The sequence below is a fragment of the Chlamydotis macqueenii genome, chromosome 1, assembly GCF_036417535.1.
Source record: "Chlamydotis macqueenii isolate bChlMac1 chromosome 1, bChlMac1.mat, whole genome shotgun sequence".
Taxonomy (NCBI): domain Eukaryota; kingdom Metazoa; phylum Chordata; class Aves; order Otidiformes; family Otididae; genus Chlamydotis; species Chlamydotis macqueenii.
The window spans coordinates 41,868,981-41,888,515 of NC_141556.1; the positions used below are offsets into that span (position 1 = coordinate 41,868,981).

General features: G+C 43.7%; 1 protein-coding gene across 1 annotated transcript; it reads right to left on the reverse strand.

Moving 5' to 3' along the window:
- Window positions 1–611: 611 nt before the first annotated feature.
- On the reverse strand, window positions 612–18,540 carry E2F7 (E2F transcription factor 7). Its single transcript, XM_086740045.1, has 14 exons — window positions 18,500–18,540; window positions 18,324–18,464; window positions 18,078–18,205; window positions 14,469–14,744; window positions 12,304–12,472; window positions 9,585–9,869; window positions 8,791–8,949; window positions 7,632–7,769; window positions 6,647–6,841; window positions 5,932–6,016; window positions 4,797–5,316; window positions 3,646–3,916; window positions 2,036–2,460; window positions 612–788 (listed from the first exon to the last, which is right to left on the reverse strand). Exons 3-14 carry the CDS (start codon window positions 18,156–18,158, stop codon window positions 612–614), a joined length of 2,781 nt encoding a protein of 926 aa, XP_086596171.1. The 5' UTR covers window positions 18,159–18,205; window positions 18,324–18,464; window positions 18,500–18,540.
- Between the last annotated feature and the right edge of the window lie 995 nt (window positions 18,541–19,535).

Sequence of the window (19,535 nt, forward strand, 5' to 3'; positions counted from 1 at the left end):
TACAACAACTGACATTCAAGTAATCCTACCCTGAGAAAATCTGTTATTCTGAAGCTGCAAAAAAACCCCTTTTTTGCAGTAAATCCCACTCCAATGTACAAAATAAATAGCAAGAGGCTGCATGCGGAGGCAGAATTTGACAGATTGGAATCAAGGAAGCAGTTGCTCTCACAACTGCAAGAGTTTTATCATTTTCACCACAGATTTACTCAGGGCAAGTAGAGTACATGCAAAAAAAAAAAAAATGCTTACCCCAGATAAGTGCTAGACATCTCACTTAAAACCATGAATAAAGAACTCCTGGGGAAAATCTCTTTACATCTCCTCACAGCAATAAAGAGTTTTCCAAATTAAAACCACAACTACCATTTCATGCCCACAGGGCTGTGTGAAGCACAGCAACTGAATTCAAATCAGTACTGAAGGAACAATTCAGGAAAAGGTTTTCAGTACCAAGGATGATCTGTGAAGAAGGTGGGTGAACAGATAGAGGGGAAGCATGCCAGAAAGGAGGACATTTTAACGTGCTCCTCTTGTCAGGTAAGAGCTTGTTCTTTTGTAATCGGTGCAGGGTCCTAGGACAATCTGCCCACCCTTTGCAGTGAGTGGAGTTAGTCAGGGCTGGTACTAGAAATTTCCAGTCTCCTCTGCACAGAGCTGGCATTTCTGGTCTGGTTGCCTTCATTTTTCTTCCATGCAACAGGGTCTCCAAGACTCCCAGGAGTTTTGAAAAATGCCTCATGACGTGCAGGACGAATGCTCTTCGGAGTGAGAGGAGTTGACGAAGGCTATTTGTGAAACGAAACCAAAGTGATTCAGTGGGGTTTTCTCAAAGCCTACAGGCAAGCACGCAAAGAGAAGACAGCTTGTAGACATTAAGGCCTGTTCCCTGCTACTACAGTGAACCATGTCACACATCCTTTCAGACAAAGCTATGGGCTTTGCCCCTTTTTGTTCTGGAGCTGTCTGCCAGTACATCATCGCTGGAAGCTGAAAGCCTCTATCTCACTTCCAACTTAAATGCATTTATGACTAGTTCATACTCATTCATTCTTATGCCAATCTTGTCCTTTAGCTTAAATGGTTATTTCCTTTCCTTAATGTTTTACTCCCTTTTGTTATTTGCTAGCATCAAAATAGACCTAAAATTCATCTCCTAAACCCTGGCCACTTCTCTTTTAAGTGCCACTTTACTGTAATGTTAGTATCTGTAATCAGACTGGCTGCCAACCAGTCTCTATTACAGCCATCTTCTAAAGCTCGAACAAGATAAACATCAAGTAACATTCACAAAGCTTCCAAAAGTTCAATGTATTTGTCATTGCAATAGACAACAGGAAAACAAATCAGATTTAAATTGTTTTACGTCACTTCAGATAAATGAGTCCTCCTTCACTTTTGAATTTATCATTTTTTTCCTCAAGAAGTCTGTTTCTATGGTAGAATTTTAAAAAATATCTTTATAAAAAAAGACCAACAAAACCCAAGAAATGTTGTTTTCCCTCAGTTCTGATGCTGCTATTACATTTCCATTATTTAGTGAAGGGAGATCATAACGGGTGTGAGGAGGTAATCCAGGACACTACTACCTGAGAAGTGTTGCACCCAGCTGACTCCTGAATTGTGACAAACAAACCTCCTGTCCACCTAAAGTGTTTCTGTAGCCACTGCATAACACACAATGATAGGGTCAAATGGGAAAAAATACTGACTCTGATTTATGGGGGAAAAAAACCTGTAACATTTTTTTTCTCTATTCCTGTAAGATTTTTAAAGATTAAGATTTTAAAATTCCTGTAAGATTTTTAAAACTCACTAGTTCACCATTCAGGGCTAGACGTGCTATGCTGGGCTACGTGTTTAACACTGTCCCAAGCGTTGCCACCACTACAGACGGACACGCAAACTAAGTGGAAGACACCAGCTCCCAGTGTGCCAACTTACCCCTCTGACACACCAGCCCGCAGCGCAAGCTGCCTTCATTCCCACTGAGCTGGCACCGCTGTTTTGTCGCTCGACCATCTTTCAGTCTTACCTGCTGCAGCTTCAGAAGGGTCACCGGAGGTCCCACACACATGGGGGAGTCCAGTTTAACAGCACTGCAAGATCTTGCAAGCACAGGACTCAGGTGCAGAGCGGGGTGAGCTGGTTGCTGGGGATCCACTGAAGGCGCAGGTGAGACCTTGGGGGTAACCACTGCCATGGTGCCTATGAAAACAGGCGTGGTTGATGCCAGGCCAGACACACTGAAATTCATGGAGGTGGCAGCTGAGAAGGAGCCGTCGGGAACTGGGGAAAGAGGACTGGTGATTGTGGGAGAACAGACGAGAGGGAGGGAAGCCAAGGCTGCTGACGGCACCATGACACAGGGGACGCTCAGAGAAGGTAACTGGCTCGCAGCCAGGCTGATAGCACCAGGGGCTTGGTTTGCAGAGAACAGGAAATTAAAACTGCTTAATCCTAAAACAAAGAGAGAAAAAGCAAGGCATTAATACAGTTGACAAACTGGAATTAAGCTATTATAACTTCATCTAGAACCGGAAAGAGGGATGACAGCAAAGAAAGAGATAGGCTGCCTACAAAGAAAACCGTGACAAAAAGAAGAAAAAAGAAGGAAGAAAACTGTCACAAACCTGCAACACTTCTGCCAAGCTCCCTTTCCTTACCTTCCTCCATCTCGCCCCCTACTGCCTGTTCACTGTATCTGCATCCATTTACTTTGTTCATATTAAGTACCAAACACACACCTTGCTGTTTTCTGCTTCTAACTTCAGTTACAAGCAACATCTTGGGTAAACAAACTCTTTTTTTCACTAATAGGAACATACGCATTGCTTTTCATAAGAAAAAAAAAAAAAAAGGAAAACACCCAGAAAGATATACTCCAAAGGCGCTAATTTTCCTGACAATGGCTGAAATACTGATTTGAAACAGAAGCTGCTCCGGTTCCCAGTTTGTCTGACCTTCCAAAACACCAGGATCAACATTTTCAAACTAAGTATCTCCATCCTGTAAATGAAATCTCCACTCTGTGCCACAAGTGAATCAAATACTAAAGCAGTAGTCCTGGAAGTCTGCCACGCGCATCCTGTTCCCACTAAACACTCTTCTACTCCACATAAACACAGGTATGAAAAATGGTGGACACAAAATCCTCTTGTAATATTTTCAGCTGCTTCTTCTCCATCCCTACTTTGTCCTACAAACAAGCCTAGCTACACTCAGTGCCTCAGTTTTTGTGGGGTTATCCCCATGATGCACATGATAAGACTGTACAAAGTTCATAGATGACTAAATTCACCCACTCAGAGGGATGCTGTTGCACTATTCTGGCTGCCTTACTGCCAAACCTAGATTTCCAGCTCCTCTGGGATAGGTATCTTTTTTCCACACATGATTCAAGCACACAAAACCCACATTATTAATCTCTCTCAGTGTTTCAGTACCTCAGAAAAATGCCCATGTTTTCAGAGAAGGAACAGTTCACCTGGAGTCAACAGAATTCAGAGCTATTAAACTACTACAGAGAACTGCTTACAGTTTTTTTGTGCCAAACAGACTTATTCACCTATCTGTAGGTCTCCCTGTTTGCTTAGTGAAAGATGCAGAAGTTTAAGTGCTTCTAGATCTCATGGCTGTCCTTACCAGCAGTAGACTGAACATAAAGATACTGTGGTAGGAAAGGTTGATTGGCATTTTCTTTAGAGACGTTCTCTTTTCCTGGAGAGGGTTCATCAGCATCTTTATTCTGAGACCATTTTTCTTCTTCCTGAGAATCTAAAGGCTTAGGAGACTCCTTGTCTGCAGCCTCTGGAGCAGCAGGATTTGCAAGGTCAAGATGAAAAGCTTCTAGATGTACAGCAGACGTACAGCCACTTCCTGGGGTAGATTCTGCCTTGGGTGACTCAAAAGGTTTCTAAGCAAAAAAAATAAAGAGGAAATGAAGAGTCCAAACTGAAATAACACAGTGTGATGTCTCTCATGCACCTTCCTCAGCTACAGAGTAAAGCATGCATCTCCACAAAGGGGCAGCACAAACAGCAAGTCACCAAGTTAAAAATTTTGTTTGAGGGTTTGAAGAGCCGTATTAGTGATGCTCGAGCTCTGTGCCCTGTGCTGTAGTTCACTTTCAGTACTTGAAGACACTAGATAAGAAAAAACAGAGCTTAGGGATTCATTTTTTCTTGATAAGGAAAATCACCTGTTTCAAGTGCCTTATATTCAAACACTGATATGACCTTGAGCCTGACCCCTATTTTCAGTAGTTAAGAGAACCCTGAGATAGCTGTACTTCATCTTCACCATCATCCTTTTCTCACCAGCCTGCTGTGGGCAACACTGGGCTTAAGAGAGAGGGACTCAGACTGGAGAGTAGAGGGAAAGGAAAAAGCACGTTTGTTATAGCTCAGTGGAGTAAGCAATGCTGCTGCTGCTGTCTGGGAAAGCCCAAGCTAGTAGGGGTAGACAAGCAGCAACAGTCACATTGATTTCTTCCTCTCTGGCAGGCTGCTTTGTTGAAGACAATGATCAGGACACTGATTTCAAAGATCAGCTGACCATTACTTCACTATGCAAAGCAATCACAGTCAATTTTTCCCCTGGTAGTGTGAAAACAGCTCCCAGTTAATGCCTATACTTCCTGGCACAGCACCCTTACAATTTCATTAACACGTAGCAGGCAGCATTTGTATCTGTAACAAGAGCAGCGTAGTGAATTTTCATTTCTGAAAAGTCTTGGGCAGATGTCTTTCCTCGCTAACAGGAAGCCTAAGTGATAATGAAACTAACTTCTTTACCTTGGGTACTACAAGCGAGAGGGGCACATCACTCTGTTCCATGGTCTGCTTTTTAGCAGCTGGCTCTTCATCATCTACAGGTGCAGAGGGTGATGCGCATTTGTGGGAGCTACGTTTCTGGCAGGTAGCTCGAGGTACGGCGGCCTGAGCTTCTGCCCTCCTGTTTCCCACGTCTTCTGTGGTGGGCAGGGTCTCCCTCAAGTTATTTTCCTGAAGACCACCACACAACATAAAAAGGGATGAAGAGGGGAAGCACAGGAAGGACTGGTTGGGAAGCAGGGTAGGTTTTCCATTTTCTGTTTTGGAGGCTGCTGGCATGGAAGGATGTAGAGCTTGGCTGCTGATGCCATTTGGCAGCGAGGGGCTTGGCACTTCTGCCTGAACCACTGGGAAAACTGCCTGAGGCAAAGGGTTAACACAAAAATCTGAGTCCCCAGGAAGTGGAAGAAGGGAGAGAGGTGAGGTTATGCCTGGATTCCTTGCTGAATTTAGTAGCGTTTCTGTGGCACAAGCTTTATTCCTTAAAAAAAAAAAAAAAAAAAAAAAAAAGTAACGAAAAGAGAAAAACATTTAGTCCAAAATTAAACTCCCATTTTATCTTTAAAAGCAAACAGGTACATCACTGGACATAGATGTGGAAAAATTTGCCCCACTCCAAACCATTACTTTTACACAGTTTACAAGGAGGGTCACTTTTTATTATTTCTAATTACACAGAAGCAGACTTATCAGTTTTTTGCGCTTTCGGTTGCACTTGACTAGTGTCAGTCATTCACAAATGAATTCAAAGTAGGAGAGGTGTAGTGAAGACCCACTGATATAACAGAGGCTCTTCTATGGAATCATGATTTGCTCAGCCTACCTAGACAACGGGTCAAAGGAGGCCGGGATGACCTATATAAACACACATGAGATGAAGAACTACTGAAGCTAAAGAACAACAGTGGTACAAGTACAGGTGGGTATCAATTGGCTGTGGAAAAAAAAAAAAGAAAGCTGAGACCTATCAGCATTAAAATAGTAATAACAAGGCTCTCTGGCAATTTTCTATCTCAGTCCCATCAGCGGAATCTAGCCTTGAACTAAACATGACAAGCACGAAGCTGAAACTGAACAGGAGTTAAGACCAACCTACCTAGTATCTTCCTCTATCTTCTGCCTGCAGACAGCTGCCAAACTTATCATTTTGGAGGAATGTTCATCTGAATTCACAATACAAGCTGAAAGAACAAAGGAGCATTCAATTAATAACAGGTAGATTTACCAAGCATATTTTGATACTGGCCATATAAAATAATTGGTATAATTTTTCTATCCTGGCACATTTTTAGAACATCCACGAATCACCTAGAGCCAGAATTTGCAAGACACTCAGAACTCTCAGTCCCACTGGAGAGGTGCTTGACATCATCATTTCCTAGAGAGGGAACTGTGAAGAGCCCTGTAATTGCTTTATCTTTTTTAACAGCTATCCATGAGTTTGTTACAGTAAATTCCACTATATTAGGAACCATAAAACAAAGCAAACTTTTCCGGCTAAAGAATCTTTCTTTATCTATACCAAATTTTATCAGAAGCAACTGTAGTACAGTTGCAGTACAATTTACCAGAGAACAAACTGCAGATTCAAGGCACTATGGCCCAGATTTATCTCATCTAACTTTAGGGTAACTTAACTGGAGGGTCCAAAACAGAACTCTCATCACATGGACAGTAGAAATATAAGCACCCCTAAGGGTAATTCACATATTTAATTAGGTTGGTTCACCCAATCAAGTCCCTTAAATTGGTGGGCCCACATTTGGGCACATCCAGCAGGATATAAAAGAACATGCGTCATTAGTAGTTACCTTGCCTTTCCTGACGTGGGCTGTTGGGCTCAGAACTGACCTTCCTTCTGGTCCCTTCACAAGGCTGTGCACCGTTAAATGAAGCATGACGTGCAAATCTCTGCTTTCCAGTAGCACAGATCTGATACGGGGCACAGGCTCTTCTCTGTGTCCCCGGCACAGGGTCAGATGTTGGGCTACGCCCTCTCAGCTCATCTGTAGGAACATAATTTTGTACAATAATCCTTCAGGGAACACAGCTCATCATTTAAGCTTCTATCATGTTACCAAACTCGGCCATAAGAGAAGAGGTAACATCTATACCATCCCAAACCCCACAACACTGAAGCAGATCTAAGCTCAGTAAGCACTGATAGACAAGATAAGGGCTTCCTTCCTTTCCATGCCATGGCACCTGCAGCAGCAGCTACACTCCAGTGCATGTAGCCAGAAGGAGAAAGGGTACTAAGATGGCATTAACACTATGCTTCACTTTTACTTGGTCCTGGCTCTGGTCTGACCCCCCAAAGGGCTGTCCTTTGCTCTGGCTTCTAGCCAAGAATCAGCAGCTCACAGAGATCCTCTGGTCCACCACCTCCTTCTCTGCAGACAAACCTTTTGCTCAATGGGACACATGCAAGAAACAGCCCTACTCTACCTTGCTAAGTCCCCTTACAAAGACACTAATCCACTGTCTAGTAACAGCAGAATTACTGAGATTTTGTAACCCAGAAAAGCTGTGGATCCAGATATTATCTGCCATTGCTCTACAATTCATAGTTATGTAAGTTGGTGTAAAAATACCGGCGAGACACAGTATCCTTCAACATCCCTCCACAGCTCCAGCCCTTGAGTGTACAAGGGCAAAAGTTGGGCTGGCCAGCAGTTAATAATCACAGGGTAGACAATGAATGTCAAGCCATTCTTTACACATGGAAAATAACTTATTACCATTTGGGAAGAGACTGTCAAAACAAAAAGGAAGGAGATGTGAACTACATATTACCAGTCTTTCCAGCGAATTCCACGGGCCCAATCCACTTGAAGGCTGGTTTGCGTCCTCGTTCCTCCGTGACATGAACTTTCTTGATCAAGCCTAGGCTGGTGAGAACATTGGCGATATCATACAATCTTCGTACCTTTGCTAACAAGAAAGGGCAGAAATAGTAGAGACAGTCATGTTTACAATGCATGCAGTACATATTTAAATGGCAATTTCATTCCAGAATATCACCACAGCTTTCATAGATGAGGTGAGTAAAATCAAACTGGGATGGACTTAAGCCACCTCCTATGAAGCCTGCTATGCCAGCTCCCACCTGCTTGTCACTGCTTCGTCATATCTTAGTGATTACATCATCAGCTTTCCCAGAAGAGGCAGCTACCTCCATGTGGGGTAAAGAGAAGCACTTGGGCAAGAGGCACATGAGTGCATAGTCGATCACAACAGGACACATATTTATCATCTTAAAAATGTTACACTCTTAGAAAAATCTCTGAGACTCCAATAAATAACATGTTTGAGCTGAATATGATACCCACAGGTTGCGCAGCTAAACTCGCATCCCTCCTGGTATCTGGGGTAGAATGTAAAGACTGAAGTGCAAGTACTTTATTTTAAAAGTACTTTAAAGACTTAAAAAAAAAGTCTTTATTTTAGAAGAATTATTTACTAATGCTGAGATTTCTCATGTTGTCCAAAGGATCTAAGTACTAATCCCCACTAACTGAAAAGCAAATTGTGCCATCCAGCTGTGAAAGATTTCTGGGGTGAAAAGGGGAAGTAACGCATTTCTGCAGAGAAGAATATGAATTCCATTAAATTAAACAATATATTTCATTTCAGTAAGTTCTGAAATGTCATTCAGAACAGTACAGGAAACAGAGTTAAAGTATGAAAGAAAAAGTATGAAAAAAGTATGAAAAAAAAATCAAACAAAAGAAAAGATTTTTCTTAATTCTGAAGCTAAAACTTGGAGATAATTGTCAAATTGACTCTTCCCCACTCCAAGTTCTGTTTTCACAAACTGGCATTTGCAATTAAAAAAACCCCAAACCATACTTCAGCAAAAGATTCCTGACCTGCTCTTGTCATTACCTACTGGTGTCAGTCCAAACATGCCCCTGTTTTCTTTACTCACTGATTCTCTCTACAGCCAGCTTACTTTTAAACTTGCTGTGGTCCACGGCATCCTGCGTTCCTTCTATCAGTATCTTTGCTGCAATGTCCAGAGTGACTATCTTGGTCTTGGAGACAAGGAACAGCATGACAAATTTTTGGCTCATAATCCGCAACGACTTGTCCTTTCTGCTGTTTGCAGATGCTGTGTTAAAAATAATACCCAAGCCTATTAGCATACATCATCCATGACAGCCAGAAAACTAGCAAGTAGGTTTCTCACACACAAAAGGGCTAAAGTATTTCCTTGTCAGGAAGCAGAAATCTTTTGAAAGGCAGCAAATAACTGCGTAATGCAGACAGAAGTCTCTCTTCAAAAGGCAATAAAAATAAAAGCTTGCAGAAATAGCTTTTAGAAAGCCAGACTCCAAAGTTGATTCTATGTTACGTTACATAGTTTTGCACCACTATAATTTTGTGACTCCAATGGACTTTGTAACTTAAAACACCATGTATTATATGGGCAGCATACAAACAGTGGACAAATGGAAGATGTCATCTTCTGTCAGGATAAAGCATTTACTGACAGGTACAGGTGGGAAAAAAAGAACTGGAGCGCCTGGCAGTTTGCAGGACAGAAGGAAAAATCTGTCCTGAGATCTATGCAAGGGATGGGATAGAAGGAAGAATTCTATCATCTCCGCGGTGAATTCAGCACCTCTTTGTAAAGAATATTTTTTATTACTTAATTTAAAAGCAAAGCAAGGGATAAAGTCACATAATAAAATGGAGAAAGACACTTGTGTCTGTGTATCACATAACACACATTAGTTATCTCACCAGAGGTGCAATCTGGTTCTGAAAACTCCAGTAATGGTCTGTCTTGAAAATCTGGAATAGTTTCCTTCTTCCGTTCTCCAAATTTGTACTCCAAGTCCTGCTCCTTGTGCTGGAAGAAGGTCATTAGCTCTCCATACTGCAGCTCTCCTGCTTCCTGAAGCATTTTCAGAGTTTGACTTAGGTTGTGCCGGCCATGCCAACAGTACTGGTTCTTGGCCACACGGCTAACCAAGTGCAATGACTCCAGGACGTTCACTATATCGTAAATTCGTCTCCGCTCGACTCCTGTTTGAAGTAGGGGGAAATAAAAAAGACACAGATGCTCATCTAGTTTTAATGGGCTCTTCTGAGGAAGCAGAGCAGAGAACAGGCTGTTCTCTAACACTGAGTGTTCACAACACATTTTTCACTCTTCACTTGGACACATTACATTAGATCCATCCAAATCTGCACAATTAAGAACTGACTTATGTATGGCAAGCCCCATGGTATGATGTTCTTTGTCTATTTTGTTAACTGTTGGCCCAGCCATGGCTTCAGCTTCTAAACGTTGTGTTTAGAAGAACTGATGGCAGTCTGCTCAGCCCCGCTCACTTAAACATATTCAGACTGCCCTGAGATTTTCAGAGCACTTTGGCCTTTCTTGAGCTTCAGAGCTCAGATACACACCTGTACACAATCCTGTGTGCAACAGAGGGCAGGAAAGGGTGAGCCTGGCACTGACACAGGGTAGATATAAAAGCCCACTCCTACAGGAACCAGTAACAGTGTTGTGCTTCACTTGCACTTCCAATGGTACGATTATTTGCTAAGCAGGTAGCAAGCAAGGGAGCCTCAAAAGCTTCACAAGGTGCAAAGAAGTGGAGAATAAAACCCACTGTTCCCAAATGCACCAGAAACAAGTCCTCTGTGCTACCTGTGTGTGCACTAACGGGAAATCTATTAAACATGTCCAACTTGGGTTCAGCCCAATTGACGTGAGCCAGGTTGGGGACTGAATATGAACAGGTCAGTGGCTCTGCTTACTGTCCCGAGTACTCGTGTCCAGCACTGTTTGAAGCATGGCTGTTAGGTATAACACAGTGCATTATATGCTAGTGGCATCATCTGCACCAAAAATCCCGTAGCGGTTAACATCAGCTGAGCAGAACAAGTGCTAGCCGAGGGGGAAGGTTTTGAAAGACTTCCCTGCAGAATGCAAGGCCTTAATACATCTGTTTACTCATCTGGAGAATGTGGACAATATTTACCAGCCTCAAAAAGACATTAGGATAAACAATTCATGAGTATTTACAAGTGTGTGGAGATCCTGGAGTGAAACATACTCCAGAAAAACAAGAGTACCACACATATCCAGGTGTTTTACAGGCACCAGCAGCATAGCCCCCCTGTGGTCTTTCCACAGGTCTTCAGTGAACAAAGTAATATACTTTTGTTGCAAAAGCTCTGTTACAACCATCATTTGTAACACAGACAGCAGAAAAATCAGCAGTGAATAATTTGGGGTCCCTGAAGCAAGCGGATACAGGCAAGCAAGGAAGTGAAAACCAAAGGGAGAAGAACAAAAACACCTCCTTCTGGGAGGTAAAATCCCCAACAGTAAGTTTTAAAACAAAGTTTCTAGTATTTCAGAAAGCAAGGTAACATGACTCCAAACATAATAAAGCACTACTCATGTTGAGTGGTACAAGATTGGAGCACGAGCATCTCATGCAAACACAGAAAGGAGTAATTGCATAAACCTAAAAGAACAATTAATTTTAAAAGTAATTTAATTATTTACTTTATCTGAATTCTCTCCTATTTCCACTTCCCATTACCAAGGCAAATAAATGAGTATTTCAAGGACTTTCTCACCAGAGTCACAGAGGACATCACTCTTCTGTTCCCTTTCTTCCCAAAACAAGCACATTTCATTTTTGCTACCTCTTTTCAGTTAAATACTTAAGTTCTAAATGTAGATACAACATTTATTTACCTCAAGTCCAATTTTGTAAGGCCCTTCCTAGCTAAGAGACAATCTCTCTTTTTGTTATTGGTGTGACCTGGCTGAGTCCTCTCTCTCAAGTTTTATTACTTCTCTCAGGTACTTCACTAATCTTTTATCTAAGACCAAACCTAAGAGTAGAACCAGCAAACAGGCTACTTGATACCATCTTGCCATCTCAATACAACACATCTTCTCGTTCTACTCTTGCAGGTCTCCTGGTAACTTCCCCTCACAAAGCTAAGATAACCTTGGTGAATCATGAAATCAAATCTTGGAATATGTGATGTCAGGCACGTTACTGAAGTCAGGCAGTAAACCCAACTGATTTCCTGCATCTACTAGTTTGAAATGTTTTCCCCAAATGTTCAATTTTGACAGAATTTGTTGTTTGTAAGTCCTCCTTCAGAAGTTTTGTAACTCATAACTCCTTCAGTCTTCAGCAAATTGGAAATTTAAGAAAGCAACAGACTTGGTAAACAGCTGGAGGATAGATCCATCTAGTAAAAAGTAGTCTCAGAAAGCAGATTTCAAAATGGTAGCGTTATCAAGCAGTAAAGACACTTAGGAATATTAGGCATTTCCAACTCTTGATTAGTATGATTAGAAGAGCATCCAGACCCAGTGAAAGGCAGACCTTGAATGCCCTCTGTAAGAAGGATGATCTTTTGAAGGCCCTCCTGTCCAGTTACCCCAGGTGATCCATCACCCCATTTTTGCAGGTATACATACCGAGAATTGAAGCCACTTCATCCAAAGAAATAGTAGTTTTTTCTGTTGACAATGGATAACTTGGATAGCGAGCTAGAAACTTTTGGCACAAGAGTCCTAAGCTTTTCTGTTTTCTGCTGGGCCTCTGTTTTTCAAATTCATCAACCGTGCTGTCGTCTACCATATCATACTGTTAAAAAAAAAAAGTTAACCCTTTAGTGCAGAGCTTTAGAAGCAAAGCATAGCCAAGAGAGGCACATTTCAGATGTTAGCAATATTGAAGCTCAGACTTTCTAATATGGAAAAAACTAGGGACTCCTTGCAAGTGCAGAGCACTTGGGTGACATGCTTTTGCCTGCAAGCTCTTTCTAATTCATCACACAAGGTATCTACAGAAAAAAAAGCCTCTTATCTGTGAGATCATAAAATAATGGTTATGCATAAGGAAACAAAACAGTATGACCAAACACCCAAGACTAGCAGATGGTCAGATCCTACTTGGAAGGAACATTTCTTTTGAGAAGAGGACGAATGTTCCCTCAAACACCTTTGCACCTAATAAGCCAGAAGATGTACAAGCCATCAAAGAGTTTCTCTTTCAAGAGATTTTACTGCCCTTTACAGTACCTCTATAACTTTAAGAAACTGGTGGAGGGAAGGGGTGGGTAGGGAGGCATGATGCTAAGAGATTATAAAAGGCATGACTCAGTCTCTGAATGTAAAACTCAGTCAAGCTGTTAGCTTAAGTGAATTTTGTAGGATGGCCTGAATATGGTCTTTCTGCCCCTGTAGGGGGGAAAAAAAAAACCTCAACAAAACTGTGATGGCAAAGAATGTATGGAGAGGTATGTTTGTTTATTACAAAATGAGAATGATGGGGGATTTTTCTGCACTGGTAATTTTGGGGTTTTCCTTCTGTGTCAAAAAAAAAACAAGGAGAAAAAATTGTTCCCTCTGGCAAAGAAAAACTGAGAGCAGTGGCAGCTATCGAAACTGGTTTCCTTGCTTGTGAGATCTTAACTGTCCTTTGCTGGTTGTGATTAAGTGATCTTGTGGCAGGCTGTTGCTCTGATTGAATTCTTTGTGTTTTATATGGTATGGAAATAGTAGTATTTTTACACTAACACTTTTACATCTCTTGTAAATTAACCTTCTGTGTGGAGAAAACTACTAAGTGTAAGTCTTACTAACTAGGAAATATTTGAACTCTTTATACTAGCCACCCAAGAAATGCTGTATGATTGTAGCAGGCTTGGAGTGGTAATGAACTAACCTTCAAGACTGACTATTTTTTACTTACTGGAAGTTACATTAGGAGTTACCTTTAGAGAACTGTTCCTTTATGATTATCTAAACTGAAAAATTTTCTAGACTACTGTCACTGTAGATGCTGTAAAATCTATACTTGTAGAGTGATCTATACCTATCAAATGATGCTTCTCAGTAGGAGGACCCCAGAACTATCTTCCTCTCACTGAAATCACCAAGGAAGGATATTCTACAAGAAATAACCCAGGAGAAGGAAAACAGTGATTTGAACAAAAAAAAATCTGAAGAAAGAAAACTGTAATGATGCTTATTACAACCTCCTCTCCATGAATGGACTTCCTAAAGTAAGACAGGGATCAACCCCCACCTTGCCTGAGTCTTGACAAGTAAAAATCTTCCAAACACCTGACCATGCTTTCTGACTACTATTTTGGAGGCTGGGGCGGAAAGGGGGAGAAAGGTTTTAACTGACCACTCTGTGGGGCTGTTGTGGACAAGGTATGAGATTTCGAAAGTATTTTGAAAAATATGCCCTCACTGTTGCCAAACTGCTTTTGAAAAGGCTGCCTGTCTGCTTAAAATGATTTGGCAATTTTCTTTCTGATGTGGTTCAGAAAATAGTATCAGAAGTACTTAAACTGGGGAAAATGACATGTACTCTACTTCCTTCACTATCCTTTCAAGTAATATTCAGGCTCGTGAGGGGCCTCAGGTCAGTTACTAGTAAGACAGTTTCTTTTAGTCTTTGAAAGTCCTCCTGCTCAGCCAGTGCTGCATAGGCAACTGTCCTTGGGAATGTTTTATAATTCTGCAGTTTTCCAGAGGGAGCAAAGGACCAGGTGGAAGAAAACTGAGGCACAACTTAAGGAAGGTCTGAGTCCTAAATCAACATAAGGTAATAGTGTTCCAAGTCTCACCTGTAACAAATCAGGTGTGTCACTCTGCTCACTGTTTTCTATGGGTCTGAAGAGCTCTTTCTTCTTTTCCCTGTCCCTCATGTCGGGGCTAGCAGCACTAACAAGCATCTTCAGGTTAGCAGTGGGGGTCCAGGGATCAGGCTGAGGTCTGTCAATGAGCTTAACAGGTGTAATTGGATTTCTTTCCGGGGTGCATCCTTTTTGCTTTGATAAATCAACTGGTTCATTCTTAATGGGAGTCTTTGGGGCCATCCTGGATCGATCAAATATGTTTTCCTGTTAAAAACAAAGTTCTTTAAGCACAACAGGAAAGAAAACAGTCCAACAATCAATTTCATTGTTTTTATGAAGGTAATTGTAGTGACTCATGCCCTGGCACTCATAGCTATATTTAGCACAGTTCTTCTGCCTTTGTTGGAAACGGTAAAATATTCTATGTGCTACTGTACTGGAGGCAGGGTATATGAGATACTGCCCTGAATTACAGAACCTGAGGTCAGCCCGTCAAACTTGTGGCCTATCAGGCTTTTAAACTCTGACTGTTATTACAAGACAGCATTGCCCACAAACATAAATCACCAAACTGGATCGAAACTGAAATAATGCATTGGTGACATTACACTTAGCAAGAAAACGTGTTTTTCTCCTTAAAAGGTCCCTAATGAAAAGCTGTGCTGGGGATGCAGCTCAGACTCTCATAAAATGTCAAACTAAAGTGGATGTAACTTCACGTGCAAGTGAAGCAAGCTTTGCATCTGCACTATTTGCTGCTCAAAGCAATGAAGAAAATATCCATAACTATTCCTCGACTACAGCTAAGAGCTACTAGAAGGAAAAGTCTAATTCATTTGTTGATTTTTTTTTTTAATCCTTCTTTGAAGGAAGCTCAACTCCCTCCAGTACCTAGCTACAATCAAACATTTTTCACATTTCATCTCTGGGTCCAATTCTACTCCCTCCTCTTACTGCAAGATTTATTGCTACAGATCAACTCATTTCAAGGGACTGACTGAAGAAAGCATCAATGGTATGCTTGAGCTGAGAGATCTGGTGTTGGGCAACAACACGCTACTTCATTCTAGCCTGTTAGTGCAAATAGCTCACAAAGACTAAAGGAATGAAGTAGATAGGATACCAAACTGGCTTTCTTTGCAGGGTATCAAAAATTGAGGTCCAGGTATCCTAAACCTGCCACAGAGTAGGATTTCCAGAAATGCTCATGCAGAAAGTTGTACTGTTGCTTTTTTTCCCACGGAGATCAATGTTCTGTTCTTAGATAATCCAGCTATCACTTAATTCTCCTTAATACCCTACAAACAGGACACCATCTTTTTTTGGAACTATAGCTAATACTGCTCAGTGGTTTCTAGATTTAGTCCCTTGAAATGATTGCATGCACCTTGAGCAAAGCGAGAGAGAGCAAGCGAAGCAGACAGATTATCATCAGAAAGCTAGCAGAGCTTACAGCTTGCTAGAATTGGGAATGCAGCCTTTGGAATCACAGCAAACTGCTTTTGAAGTATAAATCAGGCTTGAAGATGTTAGCTCTTCAGTCTAGCTGTGGCTTTTTCGGTGTTGGTCTTAAACTGAGCAAGTCTTCTTGCTCAGACTAAGATTATCGCTTCATTTTTTTTTTCAAAATGAATTTTAAAAAATCTAACATGACAACTTTGAGGCTGGATATTGTTATTATGTATTTGATTTTGTGCTGCAAGAAGTCCAATTCTGAAACAGAATATAGCCTGAAATCAAATGTTAAGATACTATTGGTTTGCTCCAAGAACTTTCCCAAGTTAAGTTTTGCTGGTTTTTGGAGCAATTCAGCTATCACTAGCTGATATAGATATTTAAATAGGTGATTACAAATATCATCTTATCAGGCACAATGTAGGTAGAAAGCAGAAGGAAGTTCTAGTAACAACTCAAGGTGGCTTTTACTAGGAGCAGTTCTGTAGCATTCAAAGTGGTAATTAATTTGGCATATTGAAAGCATTGTGCTCTGAGCACTCATGGAGAACACTTCTGCATACATTCACTTATGAATTACCCATGTAATAAATGTATCTCTTTTAGAATTAACAGTTAGCCTGTTGTAACTTACTACACTGTGATAAATAGGGGTCAATTTAGAGGCTATGGTACTTCTTGGAATATATGTTCACATAGTGTTGGCACTTAATATATTTTTGTAATTTCACATTTGGCAGTGACTCAACACTTGATCTGTAGTGGAAAAAAGTCTACCTTCCCCTCAAGTTCCTGTTCACTATGGCTGGTGCTAATGGAACTGCAGTGAGGACAGCTGAAGCAACCTGCTCTTCAACTACCTCAAACTTTCATGTTTGTGCAAATATCACAATGAAAAGTAGTTGCACTACATGAGAAGCACATATCTACTACCAGCTTTTCAGATTTTTATTTCTTGAATGTCATAACTGTCTACTAAGGTAAAAAATGCTTTTATCCCCTCTCCCTCCCCACTTTCTTTTTCCCCAGCAGCTACAATGCTTTATGAACTCCTAGCTGTATTCCATAAAACTGCAAGGGCAATTGGTAGAAGTATGAGATTTACCTTGTATTTTTAAGCCATCTCTGCTTGGATCAAGAAGACAGGAAAGACTGGCTTAATGAACTTAGGATGTAAGCAGGAATTGAAAAAAATATCTCAGATAATAGGAGCAGAGTCTGACAAGAAGTATGTGATCTTTCGAAGACTTGGATTGAGCATGGACAGCAGGTCATGAATCAGGTCTAGTTCAGGAGACATTATTGAGCAAGGTATGTCAGAGGCTAGATATCTTGTCTCCTGGCTGGTGGGGCAGGAGAGGAACAATGAGCTTGTTTGCTGAGTGGCACTGCTTAGCCTCTTGACCTGGGAACTCCACTGTATGGCTACACACATACAGTACAGTATGTATGTACACACATACAGTATGTACGTACATACTTTTCCAGGCCAGAAGGCAAGCATAGCTGATGTGTGCATCAGCACACTCAAACTGCTGCTAACTAAGAGGACTATACTATACCCATGTCATGTCAGGCCTGGTGTTGGTTAGCTTTTGGTTGGTGTGTCTGTACAGAAGTCTCCTCCACCTTACCCAACCGTAGCCACTGGGATGTTTGAGATCGCCTACTGAGTTTTGCTCATTAAGTGAAAACTAAAAGCTGTTTCCTGAGGAATGATGCCAGAGTGTCATCACTTCACTCCTGACAAGGGTGGTGGGACTCACGGTTGTTTTACTGGATTGTCCTTTTTACCCTAACGGTAGCGCCGGACACCCCTGTGCCCCAAGAGCCGACAGGTAAGATGCTGCTGTGCAGACCAACTCGGCAGGACAAACCGGGTGGGGTGGCCCAAGGGGCAGCACCCCAAATGCTGCCATCGGGACACGAGCCGGGGGCACACCCCTGACCCACCTCCAAGGCCCCCGGCCCGGGGCTCTGCGGGGTGGCCAAACCCTCTGCGGCCCTGGCCGACCCCCTCAACTGCCCCGGGGGCTTCGCGCTGCCCCCGGGCTGGTGCGATGCTCCGCAACGGGAGAAGTGGAGTAACGCCCGAGGGGACGCCCCCCCCAACCCCGGCCCGCCCCGCCGCCCCCCGCTCACCTTCTGGGCCGCCTCGGCGCGGCCCCGCCGCCCCGGCCGGCCGCTCGCCAGGTCCCGCAGCGCCAGGACGCTCACCTCCATCTGCAAAGCGAGAAAGGCGCTTTTAGCCCGGCCCTTAAGAGGAGCCGCTCCTGTCCCCGGCGGGAGGCGAGGGGAGCTCGGGGCTCCACTGCCGGAGGGAGGGGGTGGCGGGGGGCTGGGGGGCGGCCGCCCCGGCGGCGGGAGGCTCCGCGCCCTCACCTCGGCGGGCGGCTGGGGCGCGCGGGGCTCTGCCGCTCCCGCCAGGCGCCCTCAGCCATCGCTTTACGATCCGGCCAATCAGGGGCGGCCCGCCGGGGAGCCCCGGCCGAGCTGCCGGCCAATCGGCGCAAGGGCGGGCGGCGCGCGGGCGGGAGGCGGGCGGGCGCGCGGCGGCGGCGGGGCGCGGGACGGGGCTCCCGCCCGCGCGGGGCCGCTTCGCTCCCTTTTTCTTCGCGCGGTCGCCGGCGGCCCTACCCCTCCTCCCCCGCCCCCTCCCCTCCTGTCCCGCCGCCGGGCCGTTGGCGGGCGGGAAAGGGCCGCCCGGGGCCGTGCGGGCTGCAGGTGGGGGGGGCGGGGGGGGGAAGTCAGGGCTCCCCGCGGGCCGGTGTGGGGGCGGGTCTGTGGCTGAGGGGCTAATTCCTGACAGGAAAACGGCGGGGGGCTTGGGGGGGGGGGGGGCGACGACGATGAGGACCCTCTTTCCCGGCGGCTTCTGGGTCGGCCGGTAAATCTCTGAGGGGGGAGGAAGGGCTGAGGCAGCGCGGGGCGGGTGCAGCCACCGTCGCTCGGCCACCGGCTCACGGTGAACGGCGGGCGGGCTGGGCGCCGGGGGGGCTGTCCCGGGGGCGCTCGGCATCCGCGACGGGGGGCGATTCTTCACGGTCGGCCCCCAGAAACGGGTCTGCTGCAAGGGAGCAGACGCTTTGGGGAGCAGCCCGGACACAAACTTTTTCAGGAGCCCTGGGTCGGGCTGCTCCCTGGTTTTCCCTCCCTTGGTACCTCACAGCTTATGGAAGATAAGGGAAGAACTGGGAGAGGGCCTTATCCAGAGGGAACACATCCACTCCAGGCAGCCTACGGAGCCGTGCAGCGGGGAGGATTTTAGTTTGTCCTGTTTTGACTACACAGACACAATGTTACCAAAAAATGATAGAAAAGTTGTCAAAATAAAGGCTTTCTGCTATGCAGAACTACGTCAGACTTGGAAGTGATTGCTCTAAGCTTGAGATCCGTTCTGGAGAAATTTCCTCCATGCAGTATAATTAATTTTGCTTTTTAAATTGAGTTTGTGCTTAAGATAATTTTTTTTTGTTATGCTAATGATAGACATGCGGCTGCATTATTCCTGTCTTGTTTCGTCGTAGGGGGATTTCCTTCTTAAATCACTCATGAGTTAGTAATGAGTTGTCACAGAAGAAAGACTCCAGTATAATACTC

Excerpts from the sequence above, each read along its gene's own strand:
- E2F7 (XM_086740045.1), bottom strand. The coding sequence starts at position 18,158 with ATGGAGGTGAGCGTCCTGGCGCTGCGGGACCTGGCGAGCGGCCGGCCG. Across the intron at positions 9,870-12,303 it reads TGAAGTGGCTTCAATTCTCG|GAGTCGAGCGGAGACGAATT; the intron begins GTATGTATACCT and ends TACTTCAAACAG. Across the intron at positions 7,770-8,790 it reads GGACCACAGCAAGTTTAAAA|CAAAGGTACGAAGATTGTAT; the intron begins GTAAGCTGGCTG and ends CTTTCTTGTTAG.